This window comes from Rhincodon typus, chromosome 15, assembly GCF_021869965.1.
Source record: "Rhincodon typus isolate 14 chromosome 15, sRhiTyp1.1, whole genome shotgun sequence".
NCBI classification, from domain to species: Eukaryota; Metazoa; Chordata; class Chondrichthyes; order Orectolobiformes; family Rhincodontidae; genus Rhincodon; species Rhincodon typus.
This window is the reverse complement of record NC_063346.1, coordinates 25,473,370-25,495,321: the sequence shown is the minus strand read 5'-3', so window position 1 is coordinate 25,495,321 and position 21,952 is coordinate 25,473,370. Positions and strand designations below refer to the sequence as shown.

General features: G+C 38.8%; 1 protein-coding gene across 3 annotated transcripts in view; it reads right to left on the bottom strand.

Moving 5' to 3' along the window:
• piezo1 (piezo-type mechanosensitive ion channel component 1) overlaps positions 1-21,952 on the bottom strand; it is a 322,059-nt gene that overhangs the window by 157,157 nt on the left and 142,950 nt on the right. For all 3 annotated transcript variants that reach the window (XM_048605766.1, XM_048605768.1, XM_048605767.1), the window contains exons 4-5: positions 19,280-19,322; positions 12,517-12,676 (exon numbers count right to left, since the gene is read on the bottom strand). In XM_048605766.1, the coding sequence (XP_048461723.1) occupies positions 12,517-12,676; positions 19,280-19,322 (203 nt within the window). The remainder of the gene's footprint in view (positions 1-12,516; positions 12,677-19,279; positions 19,323-21,952) is intronic.

Here is a 21,952-nt window from a genome sequence, read left to right as displayed (position 1 = left end):
AAACTGCCATAAATCTTATTGCCCATCTCCAAGGTAACATGGCATGCTTTCAGATGCTTCAAACAGAAATATAAACCAACTATCTATTAATTTGATAACAATTCTTTGATTTTATGACCAAAATGACTAAATCAAATCTCTCATGGATATGATTGATCTTTCTCAAAGTTTGTTAGCTTTATCAAGAAAACCCACTGTTTACAAAGCTGCTTTTAGCTTCTTTTGACACTGCACCTACATGAATAATCCCTTATTGGAATATCTGTAGACCTCCTGACTCCACCAAAAGCACAAAATCATTTTTTAAGGTCCTCCCACTACCAACCTTAGTGAATAAACACAGATTATTTTTAACCATAACTAACACAAGCTTGTTTGAGATGTATTTTGCTTTAATGATGGATCAGAACTGAAAAATACTGACTTTTTTTTAACCTTTAGTTCCAAAATGCATTGTTTTTATTTGGAGGTTTGCTGCAGAAAAACTGAGGACTTAATTTTAGTAACTGCCTGGCAAAGTTCTGTGTGAGGTCCATAAAATATTGCACGTGTAAATTGTCAGAATCACTTCAAAACAGGGAACTACTTAACAAAATTATGAAGGGGTTGCCTAACTCTCCCCCTCTCAGTAGAAAATCATCTCTTGCAGAGGTATCTATTTTACCCTCCAGGAAAATACAAGGAAAAGAGTTAAAAAAGAGACTTTGAATTCTGCTGGAATAGACTCTCATGCCTATTATCCTGGGTTCACACATTAGCATGCTGTGACGGTCACAGTTGAAGAACTATTTTCTAGTTAGTTCAATGATGCAGGTAATAGAAGACCTTCTCTCACTTCAAGTGCTGCTAATCAGTTTTTTAAAAAAAAGGATCAGGACAAAGGAACTTCAAATCAACCTACTTTTTTTTGAGATTCTTTGTTTTGTAATTGTTCAGGTCCCAAAATCAGTATTACCAGTAACCTCCAACTGCAATGGTCACAACAGTTAACTATCCACTCTGCATGAACAATTCAGAGACAGTTCCATATAATATTTTACTTCCTCCATTTGGAAATGATTTAATTACCTTTTATTTTAATCTGTGTGTAGCATTACAAATTAATAAAGTAACTAGTAATTAATACAATGCCTCCTTCTAAAGTAGGAAGGTACCAAAAAGGAAGGGATGGTTTTAAAACCAATCCTGTTGTGAACACCAAATGGGGTGGCTAAATAAAGAAGGGGAGCCAGACTATTGTGCCTCACCTGAGATCTTAACAGTTTGAGGAATCCTGTCTGAAAACGTATAGAATTGGGGAAGCTCACCTGAGGTCTGGTCATAACGATTTACACCCTGATTGTTAACAGTTTCTCAATTCAGTGACTCATTTATCTATAAGACCATAAAATACAGGAGCAGAATTAGGCCATTTGGCCCTTTGAATCTGCTCCACCATTCGATCATGGCTGTTACGTTTCTCAACCCATTCTCCTTCCTTCTCCCCGTAGCCCTGGATCTACATTAAAAGAACTCAATTTCCAAATGAAAAAGCTATTTTCTAAAGCAAATTAAATATAAAACTAGGTCTTCACAACACTAAATCATCCCTGAACACTGTTGCAATCATAGGTGTGACAAATTCACATCATCCTATAGTTGTATTCAAAGTTTGCACACATGCTCTGCTTCCCTATGTTTTCAAATATACTTCAAATCAAGAATACATTAGTCATGAAAATAGTTCCTCCAGTTCTCTCCATATTTTCTTTCCATGTGTACACAAAAACAATGTTACTGCAGAATTTTGATTATATATTGTACCTACTTTCTCTTTGTTGCTGAAATTGTTCCTCTTCTTTTATTATTTTAAATCCCATTTTCCCTTTGAAATTTTCATGAACCTCATTTTGCTTATTTTTCCTTTATAACTTATTTTCTACCACTCTCTGCAGTTTATGGAATTAGAGTTCATACCTTGTGTCTTGTTTCAATTACTTGTCCTGCTAATGCCAGATAATTTCTGAAATTCCTGTTCTGAGGAAGGGTCACTCGACTCAAAACATTAACTCTGATTTCCTCCACAGATGCTGCCAGATCTCTGAGCTTTTCCAACAATTTCTGTTTTTGGTCCACCTCCCATTCCTCCCTAATGGCCCTCATTAAAACCCACCTCAATCATCATCTCTAACCTCTCGTTTTGTTTTTGTCCAACTGTTCATGTCCATTTGCCTCATGCCTCTCGCTGAAATGCATTAGTGCAATTTTTTTTACAACATTCGGAATGCTATATTGATGCAAGCTATTGTTACTGTTATTGTTAGCACATCAATATTTGCTTGAAGTTACTGTCAAACCAATGTTTCCTTCCTCTCTTCAACAATGTTTGTCCATTTTTCCTTCAATAATTTTGTTGACTGTGTTATGGTACTATAGATATCAATGCCCTCTAGTAAATTCACACGAGCATTGGTTCATCGAGCTACTTAATAACATTAACATCTTATTTTGTGTAGTGGTTATACTCAATAAAACATTTTATTTTATGGCTTGTCTTAAAGGTTGAGAGCTCAGTCTAGAGGCAGAGAGGGGTAGGGAAGAAATCCCAGGGTTTAGAGCTTAGGTAACTGAAGAGACAATCAACAATGGTTCAGCGATTGAAATCAGGAGGCTCGAGAAGTCAGAACTAGTTGAACACAGATATCACAAATGGTTGTGGATTTGGAGGAGATTGCACAGATGGAGTGGGGCAAGGATATGGAGACACTTAAAAAGGAGGAATGAGAATTATAAAACTAAGACATTCCTTGACTGGCAATTAATGTAGATTTGTTAGTAATGGGGTGATGTGTGAAGACGATTGAGAGTTCAGACATGAGTAGATGTTTGGACAACCTCGAGTTTACAGAGGTAGAACATTGGAGATCAGCAATGACATGTTGAAATAGTCAAGTCTAGAAGTAGCAAAAGCATGAATGAAGGCTTCAACAGGAGTTGAGTTGAGGCAGGAACAATGTCAGGCAACAATATGGATGGAAATGGGAATGAATGTGTGATTGGAAGTTCATCATAGGAAGGAAGAACAAAAAATTAACTTCTCATTTTTCATCAACACATGTGCACTTTCAATAAGAGTTATTGGACAGAAATCAGGAGCAGGAATCCTGAATTAGCTTTCCCCTCCCTAATCTCAGGCAACAAAGACCAAAGTAGCATTTCAATGTAATGGGCAAAAACAGATCGCATGACAATACACGAAACTTGTCACTTGAAATTTTCCCATTACGGTTTCTATCATAATGTGTTCTCAATGGTTAGGACAGCTGAATGTTTTATTTATGTGCATCTTTGAGAGCATATATGAATAGTCATGGTAGAAAGAAAGAAATTTGAAGAAAAATAATATACTATTATTCAAGTGAAATGGATAAAAAGAATCTTGATGCGAAAAAGATATTCTATAGGTAGCACTGAATTTTGAGAATTTTGTAGTGATGTTTTATGAAGGAGGAAAGATGCAAATTAGTATGAAATTTTCCTGACTTGTTTTTTTTTGGTATAGTAGCTTCACCCTAGCCCAATATGTGTAGGTACATCAGTGGTACAATGCTAATTCTCCAGGAGAATTCTTAGGAGTGAAACTATGAAAGATAGAGCTTTCAGATAAGCATCACATGTTTATTCCTGCTTTATCTTTACTTTATTCTTCAGGCAACAATTTATATCCACTGTTTGCAGATTACGCATTTGTAGTTCAGTACTTTAATGTCATTCTATAATCCAAAAAATTCCAAAATCCAAAAATGACATGGTCCCAAGCATTCCAGACTGGAAAGGTTACAGGACACATTTAAGTTTGTCTCCTTGTAAAGATTTAAACTTTGTTCTGAAGATTGTATTTTGGATTTCTAGCCACATGGAATTCAATCCTCTACACTGCTTCTCAATTTCTGGCTGGCATACACAGAGTGGCTCTATTTATTTTCACTGACTTGTCCAGAGAACTGTTATGTCCCTGGCTGCAAAGTGGGTCACTGATATCCTCCCGTTTACCACGTCTGGGGCAAATGTCAGCACCAAAACAGGGCAGCTCCAGACAGACAGTGCTTGCCCAGGTGCACAACAGGCTTTTAGAAATGGTGTGAGTACAGGGATCCCAGTGAATTCTGGGATATCTGTTGAATGATAGAACTTGCTGCTCCTGGCCAAACCTAAGATGGGGCGGAAATCAAATGTGAGAAATGCCACAGAGGCAGGGTCAGTAATTAATGCTGCAAGTTTCATAAGATACAATGAATAAACTCAAGGCTTCACAGTGAGAAACCCTTCAAAAAACCCAATGCAACCCATAGTTGGACCAAAACACAAAACAATACTGTCTTTGGATAAGGAAATGGATTTGTTTTGAAAGAAGACCTGCCTTAACACCTGGAGCATATCAACTTTCAGTTGAAACTTCCCCCTCCACCTGAGCATAACTTGCATTCTTTGATTCAGAACAATAATCACACAATGGAGAAGACCAATATATTCCCCGAAGAGCTGCAGCATAGCAGAGAGGGTAACCATAATAAAGCAAAATTAAACAGGCAAATCAAGATCTGGATTTCGTAGTTGGTTGTGCTCAACTTATATGTATTGTTAGCGCTGGTCTTGCATGTTGTTAGTGTTTACTGTTATCATGATAATCTTCCACGCCCGTATAACCCGTGTGTATCCTTCTGTATGTTCTATACAAAGGTGGAGTACTTTACAGTTCCCTGAGTTGATTTCTCTTTCTTCTCAACATTGCTCCATAGGATCTAGGCTCACTACATACTTTTGAAACTTCTGTGCATCACAGGGTACATTAGATAAGTTGTCATATTCTGTTCTACACACAGATTAGACAATTCCACACTTGCATATAGGTCATGTACCATCATCATTCTTCCTTGTGTTTTTGAGAATTTTGTTCAGTATTTCTAAGAACATAGATGGCTTGGCAGAGTTGTCCTAATTTGGCTTACAAACATGGTCGCTGCTGGTGTGGGTAAGCCCATACCTAAAGATATAATTCCTAAGGTGTAACATATCAACATGAAGATCCGCGAGAGTGGAGAGGTTCTTTGTGTTGTTGTGCTCAGTGATTCTGGCATGCCTTGCCCATGTTTACCGCCTCCTCAATATAATTACAGATCCCTAGTCAATAAACAGTGCACCAAGCCAGGCATCTTGCCCACTGTAGGCCCACAAGCCCACATGTCCCTGATGAAACTGTGACAACACATCCTGATACAGAGCTTTGCGTACAAGCACCTGTTTCCCTTCAAATATTGCAACTCGAGGTACCCAGTTCATCTCAACATGTTCTAAAGCTTTGGAGAGTGTCTGGTATCTTTACTATTGTGTCAAGCCATCCTTCTATGATAGTCTTTCCATAGTGCCTTCAGTGGTTGATCATTAGTTGTTTCTTCATGAAGTTGACTGCATTCGACCAAAACTAATCAAAGTGACATTAAATATATCTTCCACCTTATTGTCTATCTAGTGGAATTTCAGTGTTCTTATTCGGATCTGTTAATCTGCTCAATGAGCTTGAAGTGACCATTTTTAGCCTGTAGTGCACATCAAAGCCAAGTCCCTGTAATTTTATTGGAAACCATTGTAGCCTCAATGGTGCATTTGTCAGTGGTTTGCATCAATTCATTTCATGTTGCAATCATTGGATTGTGCTTCTAACTGGTTTTGGATCCAAATGTAATTGGTTTGTCATCTTGCGTTATGCATGCTCTGAGCCTTTTCTACATGCATCAATTTCTAGGATTGTCTTGCTCCTTAGGTTGTAGTCCTGTAGGATACAAGTCTCTGCCCACAATGCCTGTTTGAGTGACGTTCTGACAATCCTGCTGCCCTACATAGGGTTGCCTTTCCTCAAGAGCTCTCTTAATGATGTTGTTTTGTAAAAGCAGCTTGTAATTATGGGCCTGGTGATTTTTTTAAAAATCCAAGATTTCTCTGAGGATTTTTTTTTTGTCATGGCAAGTTGATCTTCAGTGTTGGCTGGGTCAGGATGGATCCCATAATCTGAACAGATTGAGCTAAAAAAGTTGATATGTTAACCTTTACCTGGCACTTCTTACTGTTAAAGATAAGTCCTTCACAACAAGATGCTATCAAAAATTTTACAGATTTTCATCATGCTCTTTATAGGCAAAACCAGCAACAAAATAAACAGCAATACATCTACATCGAGGAATATTTTCTGTAATTCAGTCCAAAAACTGCTGGAACAGATCTTGTCTGACAGACAGACAGACTGAAAGGTAATCTCTGGAAGCCATACCTTCCAAATGCTTTCTGAAATGGTGATTTATTGAGATTCCTTTGTTGACTAAACCAGCCACTATCCATGCTTGGCATCCAGCTTGGAAAAGAATGTAACTCCTGTGAATTTGGGATTCTCTTCGTCTCATGTTAGAATTTTGTGGGCATCTTTTTAGAACAATATTTAAATGTGCTGCATTCAAGCATCCCTGATTATGCCATCTTTCTTTAGAATTGTACCAGTTCAAAGTGCCAATGTATGACTGAGTTGCCCTGTTAATCTGCTGAGTTCATTTGGTATAGGTACACCCACAATGCTGTTATTTCCAGGATTTTGATTCAGCAACACTGAAAGAAAAGCGATATACTTCTAACTCACCAACGTGAAAATGTATCAGTATTCCTTCAGTGTCACTGGGTCAAAATTCTGACATTCCCTCCCTAATGGCATTGTGGGTAAACCTACATCCAGCAGACTGCAGTGGTTCAGAAAGGCAGCTCACCATCATCTTCTCCTGGGCAACTAGGCATTGTGCAGCCAGCAAGCCCCAGATCCAATGAATGAATAAAAGAAACATAACAGATACTGCTGTGATATTCCATATCATCCTGATCACACTCATGTTTTTTCTTGTATGTGAATATTGCACTTTATTGGAGATACCTTTGAGGTTTCTTACGGTGTTGAATCTGTCTGTGAATATTTGTCTTAAGTGCTGGACTGATTCAATCCAAGTATTCTTGGTCCCTTCTGTTGCAATTGGTATATTGGTGATCTTGCGAAAGGTCATAATGTCAAGCTCCAAACGCAATAGTAGTACTGCTATTGTTGGGTTGTTGGTATTCACCAGATAAAATACTTGGTTTCCATTGCATTGCAGCATTTCACTGTCAATGTACCAATACAAGGGATGAATGACCCTTTAAATGCAGTCAATTTTATTGTTATTGATGGTGTCATTCATTTTCAATTATCTAGATACATGCCCTTCAGGATTCAGTTTGCACCAGCTCAATGTCAACCTTGGTTTTGAGTAGGAGTTTGCCAATTTTCTTTGGGCATTTGATAATTACTGGTGGCAAGAGCTTCCAAAGGTTTTGACTACATCCAAATATGTCACACACACAATGTGGAAAACCTGTTTACCTTCTGGTTGCAAGTTTTTCCACTCTGAACCTTGAGCTTTGTCTGTACTTACAGTTATATAGGTCTCTGACGTGCTGCATGTCACAGTTGCCAACATGCTGCAATTGCTTTTGTTTAATTGTTTTCTGTTATAATCTCTGGTTGCACCTTTGGAAGCAAATTTATTATATAGGCGAGCGTAGTGCCCTTACGCACCACATGACTTGCACAGAGATAGCAAGAACTGCAGATGCTGGAGTCTTGCACAAATCTTGTTATGCAGGTCATTTTTGCGACAAGAGCAACAGACTGCACTTCCCACACCACTAGCTTAGTCTCTGAACCTTGGCTACAACACCACTACTGTTAACTGCACCTAATGCTTGCAGATATTGCTGTCTGGCTACAATTGCTTCATATTTTCTGCTATCATTTAGGTCAATGTCGATGCCTTGCAGATGTACCCAGCTCCATAATCCACTCAAACAGTGCAGCTTCTGAGAAATCACCGTCATTGTCTTTGTCATGACAGCTACTGACTGACTGATTTTTGTGGCTACTGCCTCTAGGATATCAGGCTCCAAATGCTGAATTCAAAAGAACACTCTTACACAAAAGCAGATCCTGCAGCTCTTTGCATGGCCTAACAGGATCTCTCTAGCCTTCTTTAGATGGGCCTTAAGGGCAGACACTGTGCATCTCTCCTTTCCAATGGCTGTCTTTACTTTCTCTGCTTGCACAAAGGTGGAGAGTGAGAAGGGCTCAGCAGAGAGTGTGTGGCGCACTTTTTTGTAGGTGCAGTTGGGAGATTTTGGTTGTGAAAGAGTAATCATGATGGGACTCTGAAAGTTGAAGGAAACACAAACCAATAAATGTTCAAACACAACAGTGTGGTCATGATGGAAATGGCAGCATTCCAGATGTCATTATGGAAGTATGTTGTGACTTTGCTCTTTCTTTCTGCATTGAGTGGGAACACTTGTGAATCAAAATGATTGGAAAATTTCTCCGGAGTGAAACAAATCAAATAGGGAGGTTTTTTGTTTTTGCAAATACTTGGTTGTGTTTCCAGTGAGCTGTGAGCCAATACTAAACCAATTAAACATTTGAACACAAACTTAAATCAAAAGAATTCTATGACACAGTATTTACCACAGAATCAAGGCATTCAGCCCAAAAGACCAATGTCTATATTTGTGAACTCCTCCCATCCTCTTCATCTAACTCCATCTATATTTTATTTTAGTCCTCTCTCCTTCACACGTTTCTTGAGTTAATCTTTGAATGCATCTATGTCATATGCCTCAATTATTTATGGTAGAATGTTCTGTATTTTAAACAATCTTTTGGCAATATAATTTCACTTGGATCCTCAAGTAGATTTATTAGTAACTATCTTATAATAACGATTCTTCTTCTGGTCTTGTCTGCAAGTAAACCACCTTCTCTATATCTGTATTGAATTATTTGATAGTCTAAAACACATCTATCGCATTTTTATTTTCTAGAGGAGGAGCACAATTTTGTTCAACGTTCCTAATTAGTATAACCTTTCAAATCTGGTATGATTCCAGAAATCCTTTTTGCACTTTGTCCCATGCTTCTATATCCTTTTTAATAAATGGAGATCAGAACCATTCACAGTTATCATAACTTCTCTGCTTTACAATTTTAAGCGAATCCCAGCATTTTGCTTTCTTTCATAATGGACTAAGTTGTTTCACGGCTTTGTCTAATGTTGTATATTTCTCCTTGGAAATATCCCACCCCATGTATGGGGGTTGGGGTAAGGACATGGCCTCAAGCCCTAAAATTGTTGAACTTGATATTTAAGTCCAGAAGCCTGCAGAGTTCCCAAGTGGCTTTCATAGCAGGCCTTGTCATCACATGGGCTGCTACCACATTGTCAACTACTAATAGCTCCCATTAGCAGCTATTCATAAAAATGTGCCTGTTAGTTTTGAACCCCCCACCCAAGGGAAAAGACCCTTGTGTTATTCACCTTATCTATGCCCCTTATGATTTTCTAAACCTCTGTAAGGTCACCCCTTAACTTCCTATGCTCCAGTGAAAATAGTCCCAGCTTATCCAGCTTATTTTTATAAGTCAAACCCTCCATTCTTGGCAACATCCTGGTAAATCTTTTCTGAACCCTTTCTACTTTAATAATATCCTTCCTATAGCAGGGCAACCAGAACTGCACATTGTACTCACCAATGTCCTGAACAACCTCAACATGACGTCCCGACTCATATACTCAAAGTTGTACTACACATGCCAAGGACTATAGAATTTCATAACGTGAGCTGGTGTCACTGCTTGAAACTTACATATCTGAAAATTTGAAGGCAGCTGCAGAGTTCATTTAAAAAAATCCTAGGAATATTAAATTTCTGTATGCCAAGGCGTTGCACTGTTAATTTGAGAGAGTTAAATTAAATGTATCTGGCAAACCTCATTTTATGTGCACAAAGTGTAGCAGTGAAGTTGTGCAGTTTTCAACTTGTGCAACAGTTTTCAGTTAAAACTAGAGCAGACAAACAGAAGGTTGGAAAAACACAGCAAACCAGGCAGCATCTGGAGGAATGGAGCAGTCAATGTTTCGGGCATTACCCTTCTTCAGGACTTCGGGTTTGTATACTATCCTCATTCCAAGAGGTCGTAGGAGTTTTGTAGACAGTTCTGATGTGTTTCTAACCCTATGTTTTTAACTTCTACACAAACCAACAGCCACACGTCACCAGTTACTCTCAAAGACGAAAGACCCCATACCCACAACGAGCAGGACAAATGCCATGTAAAAAATACCATGCAGCAACTGCAAGAAACATTATATAGGGCAGGAAACCCGCCACCAAGATACATGAACACCAACTCGCAGCAAAACGGCACGACCAACTGTCCCTTATTTCAATACCCTCTGACATAGAAGGACATCAATTTGACTGGGACAAAGTTACAGTACGACAAGCAAGACAAAGACAAGCACGAGAATTTAACCACCGATGCAATTAACAAACATGTTGAAATAGACCCCATCTACATACCACCACAGTACAAAACCAGAAACAAGACTGCCCACCATGACAGACCGGAACATATAAATTTAGAGCAGGACAGAACAGCACTTCAACAGAGACTACATAGCACTGACGATGTCAGCTAGAAGGGAGTCGAAATGTTTGCACAAAAACCAGTCAGCTCGGCGAACAAACCCACAACGCCAACTGCAACCCGAGCTACAGACGTTTGTTTGAAGTAAGGTTAGTTTGAGCACAGCAGTTTCCCTGCAGTATGGACAAAAGTACAAAACTAAAGCGTTGCAGCACTAACAATAACAGGGGGTTAAATTACACCATGACAAGCTCTTTCCATTATAAATTTTATATCCACATTTGCAATGAGACAAATTGACCCAAAGGGTGTTAATCATACATCAATTGAGTGTTAATTGCATTCAGATGGTGTGCATTGGAAACTCACCCTTGCCTTACATTTATGTATGGTTGTACATATATGATACTCAATGTGTGTTTCTGTAAATAAGTCTTAAAGAAGTGTCCAAATTCTAGATTCTTTCTTTCCTTTCACTGCCTGGACATCTCAGTTCTAACAAAAGGATGAGTTTTAATCCTCAAAATTGAGTTGATTGGTTGGATGTTGGGAGGTGTTAAACTCTTCAAAGTCTGAATCCTGACCCTATCCCACTGACCTCTAGTTTTATTTTCGGTGGAATGAGAGAGATGGGTGGGCAACCTACTTCAAGGAGGCAGGTTGACTCTTTAAATATTATAGAGAGCCTGTGAGCCTTCTTTGAATTCATCATTGAAAATCAAACTCTGGCTATCCAGCTTTCTCAGGTGTCAGGTAACCTGTCAGATGAACCGAGGCATGGCATTGCAAGATCAGGCCACAAGCATTTTTCCATTACCCTGCTAGATCCAGGCCATATACATGACTGTGACGGATAACCTGACCTCCCCCAGGAGCATGCCATCTCCACTGGTAACCCACAGGATGTTAATAGTGGGAGATTCAGTGATGGTAACGTCATTGAATATCAATGTAATGGTTAGATTGTGTCTTATTGGCAAGTCACCTTGTCAATTTTTACTGTTTGTCCTCTTGATTTCTATGTTTCAAATGTGCAACACTATGGTCAGGAATTAAACATGAAAGTACTCCAGACCTAGAGGCCTTTTGTGGTAAAATATCCAACAAGCATTAGATGTTTCCCACAAGTAACTTTACACACCCCTTACGGCTTTGTGCACGACTTTCCTTTTGGTAAAAGTGAAATACATGGAGAAATTTCTAGCCATTAGAAATTTTGTCCAGTAACATTTTGTTCAGTTATGTTCAGATGTGTCAGATCATATATAAGAGTGTTCCACATTCAGGTTCACGAATGCCCTTTAGGGAAGGAAACTGCCATCCTTACCTGGTCTGGCCTACATGTGACTCCAGACCCACAGCAATGTGGTTGACTCTTAACTGCCCTCTGGGCAATTAGGGATGGGCAACAAATGCTGCCTAACCAGCGACGCCTGCATCCCGTGAATGAATAAAGAAAAAAAAACAAACAAACATTCTCGACAATTATTTTCTGCTTGCAGTTGAACCCATCGAAGCAGGTTACTAAATAATCTCTCAGAGTCTACAAAATCAGATAGCAAGTTAACTCCACTGCTAATCTTATTTTGACCTCTAGTAGACAGTTCAGAGTTCAATAGAAATTTAAGAAGAGATTTTCTCTCGTTTATTTGGAATGAAGAGAAAAAAAAGGTTTGTTAATGGAAGGAGTGGGAATGAAAATGCACATAATGTATACAAAAATAGACCAACATAAGTTAAAAGGGTCACTGGACCAGAAACATTAATTCTGATTTCTCTCCACAGATGCTGCCAGACCTGCTGAGATTTTCCAGCAATTTCTGGTTTTGTATCTAATTTCCAGCATCCACAGTTCTTTCAGTTTTTATAAGTTAAAAATAATTATGATAGTATTACCTTTTAATATTCAATATCAACCTTACTAAACAGATGCAAAGTTAATGAATCATGTTCTATAGAAAAATACAATGTCAATTCAGAAATATTCTTACCTCCTCATTAGGTTCTCTGTTCTCTTCCTCTCTGCTTGGTGTTGTCTTCTTTTTCTTTGTCAAACGATTACAAAAGACTAATGTAATGCAGCTAATGAGAAATATACCCAAATCTGGAGCAACTAGTCGAATGCAATTTGGGACATCATTCAGATCAAGTCTAGAACAGGAAGAGAAAAATATGTATATAAATTTCCAATAATATTTTAGTAATTATTTAAATAGTAATTTGACACAGAAAACTGGATGTCAAACTGAATTGGAACATTGCCTCTTCTTAAGAGATTTGAATCCAACCCATTATGGCAGAATCAAACAAGTTTTCTTTTACAATGAGCTCTAGCTGAAAGGAGATTGAGTAGTCACTGCAGTTTAATATTAGGCCATCCATAATTCTCAACTCTGGAATAAAGAGTGGATATTGAAAAAACAAAAGAAAAAAAATGAATATTACACATGTCCATCATGGAACAGGTTCTATAACATTTCTTCAGTTTTGATTAGTGACTTGGTTGTTCGCTGATTTCAAAGAGTAGAAGGCCTCTTGAACTTTGGCAGATTTTTGGAGTGAACTCATTCAACTCAATTATCCTGGGAAGCATTTGGTACACGGTTTATTTAGCAGGCTATTGCTGAATTGTGAAATGTTGTATTGTATACCTTGCAATCCTTTATTCAAAAAACGTTGTAGACCACTTAGATAGTAACATTCAACTGTAGTTGTAATTCGAAAAAAGGGTCAGTTGAAGAGGATATCAAGCTGCTTGGAATATAGGACCAACAAAAATGCTAATAAAAATGCAAGTAATATGAAATGGATACATTTACTTCAGCATAACTTCTGCAAGGAATGATTAAAAACAACGTCAGAACCAGTGATAGTAGGAACTGCAGATGCTGGAGAATCCGAGACAACAAGTGCAGAGCTAGATGAACACAGCAGGCCAAGCAGCATCATAGGAGCAGAGAGGCTGACGTTTCGGGCCTAGACCCTTCATCAGAAAAGGGGGAGGGGAAGGGGGTTCTGAAATAAATAGGGAGAGAGCGGGAGGCGGATAGAAGAGGGATAGAGGAGAGGATAGGTGGAGAGGAAACAAACAGGTCGAAGAGGCGGGGATGGAGCCAGTAAAGGTGAGTGTAGGTAGGGAGTTAGGAAGGGGATAGGTCAGTCCAGGGAGGACGGACAGGTCAAGGGGGCGGGATGAGGTTGGTCGGTAGGAGATGGAGGTGCGGCTTGAGGTGGGAGGAGGGGATAGGTGGGAAGAAGAACAGGTTAGGGAGGCAGGGACGAGCTGGACCAGTGTCAGCAGTGGCGTTAGCAAATGACCATGGTACTCCAAGTTATCAAAACTTAGCAGATGCACGAACTTATTGATGAGTGAGTCCATGATTCTTGGAAAGATTCTTAAAGATTAAACAGAATTATATCTGCAGCATTTATCAAAGAAATTCATTTAACTACTGCGCATTATAAATTAATCATAAAAATATTGCATTGGAAAAGGGCAACTAAATCATTGAGAACCTGCCATTGCATTTTATCTTTTACTTGTCAAACAAATATTTCTTTGGAGAGCTGGAGAGTTTTGGAACTCTGCCGGATTCAACAAAAAAAAAGGTTTCCCATTTGTGTGCATGGTTTCAATAATTTAAATCAAAAATGGTAAAATTCAGCACAATAGTATTGCAATTGAAACAAAACACAAAAGAAAATTGTGCTAACTTTTCTGCCATAGATCAATTGTTTTAACTATACTCCCAGAACATATTTCGGGTACATTAATTGCAGTTTAACAGTGGTGTTTCTGGTGACGTAATGCTGAAGAACTCTGGATTTGGAAAATTCATGCTAGTCAGCTGGAAATTGGCCATAAACAAGCAATGAGTAATGGCAATACAATATGTAATGTTGGCAGATGACAGAACTTCCACCTTGATCAGTTTTCTTTCCTCAGATTTGTATGCAATGTCAATCCTTGATATTACACTGCAGTTGGACCAACAAATAAAAGTATTGATTTTTCTTTCATAGAACTTGTACATACAAGTCTACAAATTACTGGGTGGTAATGTTGTTTACGTGCTTTATATTCCTCTTCTGCTCACTTAATGCAAGTATTTGCCTTGTTTATTCTTTCATAGAATGTGAGTACCCCTAGCAAGAGACAGCATTTGTTGTCCATCCTTAATTCCAAGTGAACTAAGTGACTTGCCAGGCCATTTCAGAGGCAGTTGAGAATCAACCATCTTTCTGTGAATCTAGAATTCCATAAAGGCCAGACCAGGTAAGGATGACCTATAGGACGTTAGTGATGCTGATGGGTTTTCATGCCATTCAATTATAGTTTGATGATCACCATTACTGAGAATAGCTTTCAAAACTAGATTTTTTAAAATGTAAATTTAAATTCCACACATTAGCCTAGATTTCTGGATTACTCATTGAGTACTACCTTATTTTAAATCAACTGATATATCAATACCAGACTGATGTGTTAAATCTTTGTTTATATAAATTATTAACAATAATTTCTAGATTATATTAAATTTGTTAAGATTTATCACAGTCTATACCATCGAGCAACAATGTAGGGGGTAAAGGGGTTTGGTTCAATTGATCGGCCAGCCAATGTGGATCAGAGTGCTGCTTACTGCAGCAGACAGTTGAATGGCGTTCGGTGCTGTCTATGCACCCAAAACATCATTCAACATATCAGACAGCTATGTGTGTATGTGTGTCTGTGTGCCTAGAAAAAAAGATAAGTATGTAAAGAGGAAAAGATTGGTGAAAGCTGATGTAGGTCCCATACAGTCATAGAATCCCTACAAGTCCACACTGCCCCTCCGAAGAGCATCCCAGACAGAATTGTTCCCCTAATTTCCTATGTCTAAACCTCCCAACCTAAACATCGCTGGACACTATGGGCAATTTACCATGGCCAGTCCATCTACTCTGCACAACTTTGGATTGTGGGACCAAACCAGAGCACCCAGACGAAACCCACGCAGACACTGGGAGAATGTGCAAACTCCACACAGACAGTCGCCCAAGGCTGGAATCGAACCCAGGTCCCTGGCACTGTGAGGCAGCAGTGCTAATCACTGAGTCACCGTGCTGCTTTCAAACACCCAGAAATGAGGAAGTGATAAATGAGGAGCAAAGAAGTGGCTGACGAACTAAATTCATTCTTCGTTTCTATCTTCACAAAGGAGGACACGAATAACTTACCAGAAATAATGGAAAACACAGGGTTTAGTGAGAAGAAGGAACTGAAGCAAATCTCACTGAGAAATGGTGCTGGGGAAATTGATGGAATTGAAGGCCAATAAATCCCCAGGGCCTGATAATCTACATCCCAAAGTATTTAAGGAATTGGCCTTACAAATAATGGATGCATTCGTTGCCATTTTCCAAGATTTTTTAGAGTCTGGAAATGTTCATACAGATTGGAGGGTACTTAATCTAACCCCACTATTTAAAAACGGAGGTAGAAAGAAAACAGGGAATTATAAATCAGTGCGTCTGATGTCAGTACTGGAGAAGATGAGGGAGTCCATTATCAAGAATTTTAAACCAGAGCACTTAGTAAACTGTGGTGGAACACAGTCAGCATGTATTTACAAAAGGGAAATCATGCTTGACAAATCTCCTGGAAGTCCACGAGGATGTAACGAGTAGAGTTGATGAGGGAGAGCCAGCGGATGTGGTTTATTTAGATTTTCAGAAGTCTTTCGACAAAATCCCAAATGTGAAAATAATGTGTAAAATTAAATTGAAATGGAAAGACAGTTGATTAGTGAACAGGAAACAAGGATGGGAATAAATGTTTTTTTTCTGAATGGCAGGCAGTGACCAGTGAGGTACTGCCGTGATCAGTTAGAACCCCAGTTATTGACATTCTATGTCGATGATATAAACTAGGGCAATAAATGTACTATCTCAAAATTTGCAGATGAGACAAAGCTGGGTGGAAGAGTGGGCTGTGAGGAGGATGCAGAAATTTCAATGTGATTTGGTCAGGCTGAGTGAGTGGGCAAATGCATCTCAGATGCAGTATCATCCACTTTGGTAGTAAAAATCAACATATTATTTTTTGAATGATTGTAAATTGAGAGAAGGGAATGTTCAACGAGACCTGGGTGTCACTGAAAGTAAGCATGTAGGTGCAGCGAGCAGTAAAGAAGGAAAACTGTATGTTAGCCTTCATAGCAAAAGGATTCAAGTACAAAAACAGAGATGTCTTGCCAGAATTATACAGGGCCTTGGTGAGGCCACACCTGTAATGTCTTGTGCAATTTCAGTCCCCTTATCTAAAGAAGGATATTCTTGCCATAGAGGGAGTGTAGCGAAGGTTTACCAAATTGATTCCAGGGATGGCAAGACAAAATGTATGAGGAGATATTGAGTCCATTATGATTATATTCACTGGGGATTAGAAGAATGAGGGGGTAATCTCATAGAAACAGATAAAATTCTAATGGGACTACACAGGTTGGATGTTCCAGATGGTGGTGGGGGTTCAGAACTAGGGGTTATAGTTTAAGGATTAGCAGTAAACCTTTAAGCACTGAGAGGAGAAGAAGTTTCTTCACCCAGAGAGTGGTGAGCCTGTGGAATTCACTACCACAGAAAGTGGTTCAGATCAAAACATTGAGCTTTCAAGAAGGAGCTGTTGGGACTCAAGGTTCAAGGGGTTGGATGACCTCGTGTGTGTGTGTGTGTGTGTGTGTGTGTGTGTGTGTGTAATCTAGTGGGAAGCCTACTCCCATACCAGTAGCAAGGGCAGCGCTGGGTAATGGGGCTATTATTTCTCATTTCTGCTGGCACTTAACCAGTGAAAGGAGATGTCCATGCCAAACACCAGCCCAGCAAGGTGTCTGATATGGGATGGAGGTGATCAATAGGCATGCTTCCATATTGGGCTTTAAGACCCATCCAAGCATCACCCCAAGTTTAAACTCCCACTACATATTGGTCTCTCAAATTTCACCCCTATCTTCCTCACCATGTCTGCAAGCTGGATGATTACCCAAACACACCCAACGCCCCATCCAATGGCTCATAGTTGTCCCTAAGTGCCTGGGGAGCTGCAGACCTTTGGGCTGAACTTCCTGTTCTCCAGGGGCAGAAATCCCACCTCCAGCCTATGAGTGGCCAATTTCTCCATTAGATGGTTGTGGGTTAGCCAACCACCCTGACGTTTTAGCTGAGGAGGCAGAAGATCTGTTGACCTTTGTAAAATTCAGCCCTTTGTGTTATTCTCCCAATCCTGAAAACATCAATCCTGTTTGTTTTTTCTATATTTAAACTTAAAGCTCCTCTGTTTCTGTGAATGAGTGCTTCCAGTTATAGAGACGTATTTGGTCAAGCACTGCTGATGAAGCAATCAAACACAAATCCTTTCGTTGAAACAAGCTGCTGGGAATCTATGATTGAAGCATCAAATTTACTTCGAAATAGCCAGTTGTCTCTTGTCACTAAAATTGCACTTTAGCACAAGAATGTGAAAAGAAGAGACAGCAGTGATAGTGGAAAACAATATGCTGCTACCCACACAATGTGGGAGAATTATTCTATTTCCGGACTGTTAAACAGAGTACAACAGCCTTGTAGAAAGTGTATTTAATTCCAATAAATGTTTAGACCAGTTTTGTACATTGCCCATTTCTGGATCCAATTCCAACAAAATATAAAGCTCGTGGCATTATCTTCTAGTTATCCTGGATTTTCCAATAAACCATTAAGATTATGGACAAACTGCAAACCTGGAACTATTTTCTGGCTTAGTGGAAATTTGACAATCAAATTAATCATCTTGTTTTCCACATTGAGTCAAGACAAGGACACCTTGTATATTTGAACTGCAGTGCATTTCTTCATGCAGTGAGATATTACACACCAACGAGCTATAAACAAAACAATGAATTTAAACATCATCTTTAACATTGTAAAATATTCTAGATATTTTATAGGAATGTTATCAAGTAAGTTGGAGGGACAACCAAGAGCTTGATGAAAGTGACTGGTTTTCTCAAGCATCTTCAAGGACTGGTGAGACATAAAGAGTTGGTGAGTTTAATGAGGGAATTCCAGAACGTAGAACCTCAGCAACTGAAGGCACAGCTGCCAAAGGCAGAGCTATGAAAAGCAGGATTTTACAAGAGGCCAGAATTGGAGAAGTGTAGGCATCTTAGAGGGTTGCAAGTCTGGAAGAGTATATGGAGGTAGGTTTGATGGATGGAAAAGCCACAGAGGGATTTGAAAACAATGATGAAAATGTTAAAACTGAGCCATTGCCAAACTGAGGCCAGTGCATGTCAATGAACACAGGGATGGGTGAATGAAATATGCACAGCAGAGTTTTTGTTGAGTTTACAGACCCAAACAGAATAACTGCAACTTCAATCCTTTTGGCAATTGCTATTAAACTTTATTAAAAAATAATTCTTCTTGATCTTCTTGGCATTCCTAACAAAAAAATGTATTCTGTACCCTGTATGTAGATATATAACATTAAGATATCATGGTGTAGTTAATATATAATTCATTATCAAATCTTTGAAATGTTTTCTCAATATGATTTTTATTAAATTACATTTTATATATAAACTATAGAGCAGCAGAGAAAGAAAAATATATTATTGTGTTTTTAATATTTTGAGGTTCATTTGTAGCAATACCTAAATGTGAAAGTCTAAAATTGTAAGAAAATCCATGTAAACAAAGTTATATTATTGTTATTTCTGATATGTGTTATTATACCTGGTAACTCCAATGTGCCTGGACAAGGTCTCCCATGTGCTGCCTGCAACAGAAAAAGTAACGCCATTACAATCAGTAGTACTGCTTTTTTTTGGACAATATCTACAGAAGAAAATGATTCACTATTATTTTACATTATCATTGGCCTTTGCACCCTTTTGGACTCTAAGGTATTCATGGTAATTTGCTAAATGAGTAAGGTAAATATAGAGGTTCTTTAAATTCATAGAATTGTTGGCATTATTTCTATTCACCTGCTTTTCATGTGTTTGGTTAGGACAGAAGGTCTGGTGACTTAATAGGTTACTTTTCACTCTGTACTTACTGCCTAAAAACTGAAAGCATTAAACTGCAGCCCTAAGTTATCTATAAATTAGCTCAGGTTGCTGTTAACCTGTAACTGTGTGCCTGGGATACTTTTACAATCATTCACCCACTTAGTAAATATAGCTATGAGCAAAATGTGAAATCCCATTCTGATGAAAAATCATCGAACTCGAAACGTTAACTGTGCTATCTTCCCACAGGTACTGCCAGATCTACTGAATTGCTACCGCAATTTTGGTTTTGATTTCAGTTCTTCAGCATCTGCAATTCTTTGTTCTATTGCAGAATGTTTTTATCCCAGGCTGAATCTACAGCAATGGTTACAGATGAGCATCTTGGGACAGTGTTTACATAAAATAACACTTCCAGCTTCAGAGAAAAGTACTGTATTTAGTGATGACATTATGTGTAATTGAGGCAAGATTACTTAAAGCTGCTTCATTTCTGTAACACTGCTTGTAATGCAAATCCTCTCTCTGAACTTGAAGGCATCAACTTTATGTTCATCTACACTTACGTGATCTGGTAGCCCCTAATTATACATTAACCTAATAACTTCACAAAGAGCTTCGTCGATACCCGTACAAGTAAACCCGCAACCGAAACCAATGGACAGTGATGAAGGCCAAAAATATAAACATTCATTCCTTTGCCTTAAAGCAGAGGGATCAGATTCAGTCACAGTAACTTGATTACCCTCCCAGCTCAAATCAACTAACCCAGCACATTCCAAGATGATGATATCAGGTGACACAAAGTGAAGTACAGCACAGAGAAAGTTACAATTCAAAATACCTTACTGTGACATTTCTAAATAGCTTTTAATTGGCAATGTAAAAATCAGACTGGAAAATGTGGATTGGCTAAAAGAAAAACATGTGCAAAATATGATTGATCCATGAAGAGATTTCCACAGAGAAATTTCCAAAAAGGAATAGGTTGCACATGAGGTAATGGAGGTGAGCTGTAGGACACAAAAGGCACGGAAACTTCTGGACTTTAAGCTAGATCTTGCTGTAAAGAATTAGTAATGTACTGATCGCAACACGCATGGGAATTTTGCTCCTTGCCAGATGTTAAATTTGAAATAATATTTCTTTTTCATACATCTAGGTGTTAGAATTCTTAAACATGTTGGCCCTAATATTAACAGGAAACTGGGGAGTATGTGGAGGGAGTGCATAATTTACCAAAGAAATTGCAAGGTTTTGTACATGGAAACCTACAACCTTAGTGGCGAGACTTCATTCCAAAATCAAGGGATCCCTAGTGTCCTGCAGCCTGCCAAATAGACAGCCAGGTTGGGGTGAAAGGAAAATCCAGTGGTAGGAGGCCACATTTGGAGACCCTTATAGACAGTCCCTATTAGTAGAAAGGGAAAATCAACTTCAGCCTCGCCATTGGAACCAGAGATCAGCGCCAGGAAAAGGCAAATTGGAACAGACTGAAACTATTGTAGTTGAAATAATAGTTGCTGGTTTGTAATATGTATATCTATAATTTCAAGTTTTTAGACTATCAGCTCCAGTTCTACCCTTGCTTTTCTATCATTTGCTGCATAGATGCAACAGCAACAACTTACGTGACTTTGCTGCCTTTAGAGTATAAAGTTTTCAGGGGCAATTAACAAAAGAAGGAAGATGTGCACGTTTAGCTCCTGAGGGGAGGGTTAGTAAAGACATGGGGAACCAATGGGAAGCATACAACAGAAGCAAAAGGAAGAGAACTTAGAAAGGGGCAGCATGAGGAGATTGAGAGAAGTTGCAATAATGGCTTGAGTGCACAAGGACTTGTAAAATGACGGGGCAAAGGGATGAAAGGACAAAAGGAGGAAATCCTGATCATCAAAAGCTACTGACACGTATTCTCGGTTGACTGTGATGTATTGCAGGCAGATTGAGTCCTGTTGCTGACTTTGTAGAATTAAATCCCTTGTGATTGATCCAATGAGTATGTTGATTTCATCAATATCATTTCTATTCGGTAAAACAAAACTGCAGGGGAAAATTTCTCCACATTCAGCAGTCTCAACATCCTTCAACCAAGTGTGCTGAGAATTCAAATGTCATCTGTCTACCAAAATATATTTTATTAATAAGCAAACATTGCAAGGGAATGTTCAGAGGAATTGATTGCTGCTGTTAACCCACGCAAAAAACCACCATCTTGGGCTCAGATGCTGAAGAAAATGTGGAGTCAAAGTCTGTAGTAGTGGTGTTAAAATTGTTTTAGAGATAGTAGGAACTGCAGATGCTGGAGAATCTGAGATAACAAGGTGTAGAGCTGGATGAACACGGCAGGCCAAGCAGCATCGGAGGAGCAGGAAAGCTGACGTTTCGGGTCTGG